Here is a 5,810-nt window from a genome sequence, read left to right as displayed (position 1 = left end):
CTGTCCTATCAAATAAAGGCATTAAAGCCAAAAAAATATATACTTAAAAAAAAAAATGGAAATACAGAAGAGGATAAAAACTTCCAGAACCAGCAGACTGTCCTAATTGCAACTCTGTCTAAGTACAGCTCCACCCGCCTTCAACCTGAACAGAGCTAACCAGAATCATTAAAAACACCTGCATGCAGAGCCTTTAAAGTGACACTATGGCTGAACTCACCCCCATTGTTCACTCATTCATTAATCCCTAATTGACACTCATTAGTTATCTCTGTAGTGAGCAGTAAATAGAGAGTGTGGACACTTATCAATCAGCGTCATTTCACGTCATCACTGACAGCTGTAGTGTTGCACAACCGTTATTTTCACATTCATAAAATGTGGAACATTGCAACACTGCCGCCACAAGTGAAAATTACGGGATATTAGAAGAATAATAACATTTCCATTTATTTCCCAACATTGCAGTCTTGCTTCAATGCTTCAAGATATCATCATTAGGCGGCCAGACTGTGAGCGAGTGAACCACAAGAAGGGGACAACACACATGTCCTCTGATGAGGTGCATTGTGTTCACATCTTGTTTTAAAACCAGTGAAATAGTTACATGCTAAACATAGTGTGAAAGAACTGACTCAATAATGTTTATGTCTATTTGCTATTTTATGTTTAATGATACGATATACAGATAAATCAGGAATTTTGTCTGGTACATGCAAAACGAAAAATGTTTTTGAACAGGCAGGGGCTTAATCTGTCTCCATTTTGGTTTGTGTTGCTCCAAATCTTCAGTCCCTAAATTACTCCCAACACCTGCACTGTTCAGTGTGACCTCTCCCAACTTATGCCTGCTGCAGTGGGGTGTTTTTTTTTTGTGGTTTTTATTGGCCCACAGTGTGTTTTCTTGCTAGATTAGCTTGTGACATGTGGAAAAAATGGACCAGATGTCGGAACTATCGCTGCAGATTGCGAGCCAGAATGGAAAGCTCTGTCTGAACGGCCCAACTGATTAACACGGACGCTGAAAAGAAGCAAACAGAAAAGGAGGATGTGATTCAAATTGTAGGCCCACTCAGTCGTGAATTGTGATTTTAAAAGTAGTTAGTATATTAGATTGTGTATATATAGTAAATACTTGATTAAGAGGCTTGAAAAAAGTACTATTAATAGTAAAAATATCCCAAAAAATAACTTAATAACAGTGAGTAGTTGTAATTTGTTACTTCCATCCCTGCACATAACTCACAGGCTCTACTGCAGAGATTACAGAGAGTTTGCTGTCCATTAGGACAAGTAACAGATGCCTTAACCCTGACCTTTCAAACACAAAGTAAATCCTCTAGTGACTAGCTTACACCGTGTTACGTGGCTTTCCTCCCTGTATGATTGACTGCAGTTTTCCTCCTCAGTCAGCCATGAATTGGCCAACCAGTATCATGAGTCTCCTGAAGTCTGCTGTCTTGCAAGACGCTGTTTATGATTGCATCCTGCCACTGCCTACACTCTTTGTTTATCCTGGTTGATTGTGGTTTAGCTCTTCATCTGTGCATTTGGCATCAGATAAATATGGAGGGCAATCAAAGTGAAATGACTCATACATTTCCCTGTGAGCCTGTTGGATAATCAGGCATTTCGTAAGGTTTAATTGGATTTTTGATTGTGTACAGTAGCTTAAAGTGAGCTTCACTTTTTTGTAAACAAACGTACACGACACTCATGGTAGTATGGTGATATGGTCATCTTAATGGTACATTGATCTGCTTCACCATGGATGGAAGTTTAGAGAAGAAGTCACATTTGAAGTGCGAGTCTGAATCTTTTTTTGTTTGAGTACTCACCTGCTAAAGAAAAAATATGACTGTTGGGTAAACAAAAATATGGCTCTTACATACAAAGTGTGGATTATGCTGCAGGAGTGGTTTGGGCAGTTTTTATGCATTTTTTTTTTAAGATATGAGATTTTTCTACTGAGTGAATTGGGTCGAACGTCCAGAGGCTAGTTAGGAGAAACATAAAATAAGGGGCTTAACTGTGAGCTTTTTCTTGTCTATTTAAGTAACATTTAATTGAAAGTTTAGACAAATTTGAATATTGTAATGATTTTTTATTAAATGCATTTTATGCATAATTGAATAATAATTATTTTATTTTATATAATTTTGTTTTAATGAAATTAAATTGATTAATGTATAATACATGTATTTAATTTAGATATCATGTAATTGGATTCAATCATATTTAAATTTATTTTAATGTGTAATTTACATTTTGCATTTTAATTAATTTAATTTCTATTGTTTTTACCAAATTCAAATCCAAATCCATTTCACTGACAAAGACTGGTCAACTGTCAACCAATAACTGTGGCTGAAATATGATGTCATCCCTTCTCTTAGTTAGGAGTTTCCTCAGAGCATGTTTCTTTCTGCAGGATTGTAAAAAGCTCTTAAGAGGAAACTCTTTGCTGGGAACTTTTAGTGACATTTAGGAACACTCCTAATGGTAAGATAAGACACTTTGTAAATACAGTACACAATATATATATATATATATATTCTTAATATATTATGTTCTGGAGTATCTAACGAAAGTAATTTCCCCTTTGGGATTATTAAAGTATTTCTGATTCTGATTCTGATTCTGATATAGCTTTGAATTGATATTAAAATGTCAGACTCCATGAAAGTTAGTTACTTTAGTTACCTTAGCACGACATTGAATGCAGAAAACAAAGTCAAGGAATCAAGGAAACTTCCATTTTTGTTGTCGGTTGCCTGGCAACAATGTTCTCAGTATTATAGTTATTGTAAAACACTAAACATATTTTGACCTCAACTTAACATGTTGAAAATACGACCCGCTGAGTTGCATTTGAAGGCAGCATTCGACAGAAAAGGATTTCCTTTGAAACAGATTCATGCAAACATGCACAGTGACACACACACATTACATAAGCCTACTTGCACCGTGCTCCTCCATAGAAAAGGCCTGGTTTTCTGGGAAGGGTCGGTGTGAGTGTGCAGGCAGCTCATCTCCAAAATGTGGAGGAGGGGACGTGTGACTGGTGTCGAAGAAGTCCTGCGTGTTGGATTGTGGAGGATTCCGAAGACAGAGGTGCGCCTCTGGAATAGCGTGGAACAGCAGCAGGATCCAGCCCTGAATGACCAAGGCCACCGCCAGCGCAGGCTCATCCAACACCTTTACATCCTTTTTTCCTCCTCCTCCTCCTCCTCCTCCTCCTCCTCCTCCTAATCTATCCCCTTTCCCCTTTCCTCTCAGCACCTGGCTGCCATAAAGATAAAAGCCTAGCCAGGCCACCCACAGCAACGCTGATGCCAGACTGGACAGGAAGAGCCAGACGGCGTTACACTTCCATCTCCGTTTTTCACTTTCTCCTTCTCTATCTTCTTCACTCCCTCCTGCTCCGTCTGCCCCCATCTCTCCTCCGCACAGTACCACCCCCAAAGAAAGCCCCATGGCGATGAGGAGCAGCCCCAGGGTGTAGCTGCATGTCAGAGCAAAGTCTAACGGTGGATATTCGCAGGCCGGGTGACCCTCCCTAACTACAGTCAGCAAGACCCATTCAGCAGAGATGATCCCCTGAACCAAGGCCAAGGCCAGACCGAGGGCTGCCAGGGAGCTGCCTGATGGGCTCGTCTTGCCAGCCACCAGCCTTCTGAGCCTCACACCCTGCACTAGCAAGCTGGAGAAGCAAAGGGCAAAAAGGGGCCCCCAGAAGGCCCTGCGGACCACACAGAGCGCCTGGTTCTTCCCCACCAGGAAAGCCAGTGAGATGGAGAAAAGCCCGAGGAGCGTGCCCAGCAGCAAGAGAAGAGGCCCCATTCCGGAGCGCCTGGCAGGGTCAGAAATGGAGCGGAGCTTTACTAGCAGAAGCACAGTGAGGATCAGAGAGCTGAGGCCACCGCTGCAGGCCACGGCCTCCAGAACCACACCCCAGACTGACTCCAGGTCACACAGAACTCTGTACGGAGGGTCCACATCCACACTGCATCCCCGAGGAGGAGGAGACGGGTGGGATGAGCCATAGCCAATCAGTGACAAGAGGCAGATGATAATAAGGCTGACGGCCATCTTAAAACACAGAGACAGAAAATATGTAGTTATGAGGAGAGATGGAGCAAGGGTTAAAGGAGAGAAAGAGAGGGAGAAAAGTACACAGAGATAAACAAGAGGAGTGATGTTTTGGAGAAAGATCCAGAGAGGAGGGAGGCAGGAAGGTGAATGTAGTAATCAATTACTGAATATTAGTTCATACTACATTCAAGATTCACAATATACAGTATAAACAACACTCTTTATCAAGATATTATATATTATATATTAAGATCCAATAAGCCTGTTATACATCAGAGATTAATATGTTTCTCTCTCTTTCAGACACACACAAACACAAACACAAACACGCACTCACAGCACAGAATAGAACTGCTTTTAGCACTGGGCAATGGTTTCCATGGGAACGGGAAACAGCGTGGGCTGACTACATTGCATACTGGGCTTTTGAGAAGTCGAGTTTCAGTACCGAAAAGCACAGAGAAATGGGCGGGTATGCGCACACGCACACACACGCACACACACGTACACGCACACACACACACACACGTTTGTGCATACTTGTGAGGAACCTGACTCACATAAAGCCTTCTCCAGCCTTAATGTGAGCCTAATTATAATCTTTACCCTTATACCAAGTTTTAACCCTCAAACAGTGAATACATGAGGTCAAAATGTTCTCACTATCAAGGTCTAAAACTCAAATTGGTCCTAACAAGGATAATCAGAGCACACACAAACACGCACACACACACACACACACACACATATAAAATAGCACAGCGTTAAAATTATTTAACTCTTCAGTCGTGATCATTCCAAACTCACCTCAGATAAATTGTTGACTTTAGATCTTGATTATTAACAGTGATGAGGCATCATCATTCCACAGTCTGCATTCCTTCAACTAGTTTTTTTAATAATCCCAGTTAACAAAATCCTTGAGGCAGCAAAAACAAAACAGTTTCCATTTTGTCTTTGAAAATGTCTCTTGTGTCGCTCTCTGCGCTCACAGCTCCCGCTGTTATAAAGAAGAAAATAACACACTTTGTGAGACCAATTATGTCCTGCTGCTGCAGTGATACGGCCGGCTGCTCCAAGAAGAATCCACAATTATGATGCATGCCTTGATACTTCACACACCCACATAGTCAAATATATCTTCTGTCTCTCTTTCACTCTTCCCTCTCACTGTCTCTGCCTCTCTCTCGCTCCCTCTGTCCTCCTCTTTCTATTCATTCTGTCTGCATGTCTGTGTGTTTCTCTCTCCCTGCTCCACGCTGAATGTGCGGAGGTGTCAACAGAGATGCAATCCTAGCTTTACTTCTCTTCACCCACACATGGGGAGTATGATTTGCTGATGCACCTGTCTAACCAGGAAGAAAATAGGAAGTAAGTGCTGTATGTAAGCATTGTAATTCGCAGCCAGTCCAGTATTAGTCACTCGTTTGCACATCTCGGTGTTATTTCCTGCCTTCAGGCTCCCACGTCTTCCTCATGCCACTTACACAATTCGTCCTCACACACAGAGCTGTGGGAGATGCAGCTTCATCTTTGATCACCAAAACAAGTGGAGGTCTCTTCAGCAGTTGGACGTCTGTGCGTTGCAGAGTAAAGATGTGCTTTGGATGGGGAGGGGCAGATGGTCAGTCTCAACACAGGTGAGCCCTGTGGCCACGTGGCTGTCCTAGTAGAGAGTGTTACATAATACTCTGGAAGACATGATTCAGCCAAGC

At 42.1% G+C, this 5,810-nt stretch overlaps 1 protein-coding gene across 1 annotated transcript in view; it reads right to left on the bottom strand.

Moving 5' to 3' along the window:
- Nucleotides 1-5,296, bottom strand: part of gprc5bb (G protein-coupled receptor, class C, group 5, member Bb) — a 7,042-nt gene extending 1,746 nt beyond the window's left edge. Inside the window, exons 1-2 of the mRNA XM_035659480.1 lie at nt 4,903-5,296; nt 2,961-4,092 (exon numbers count right to left, since the gene is read on the bottom strand). Of these exons, the coding sequence (XP_035515373.1) occupies nt 2,961-4,092 (1,132 nt within the window). The 5' untranslated portion in view covers nt 4,903-5,296. The remainder of the gene's footprint in view (nt 1-2,960; nt 4,093-4,902) is intronic.
- Nucleotides 5,297-5,810: the final 514 nt, after the last annotated feature.

The sequence above is a fragment of the Morone saxatilis genome, unplaced genomic scaffold, assembly GCF_004916995.1.
Source record: "Morone saxatilis isolate NCDOM2014 unplaced genomic scaffold, NCSU_SB_2.0 Contig17, whole genome shotgun sequence".
NCBI lineage: Eukaryota > Metazoa > Chordata > Actinopteri > Moronidae > Morone > Morone saxatilis.
This window is presented reverse-complemented; position numbering and strand designations above follow the sequence as displayed.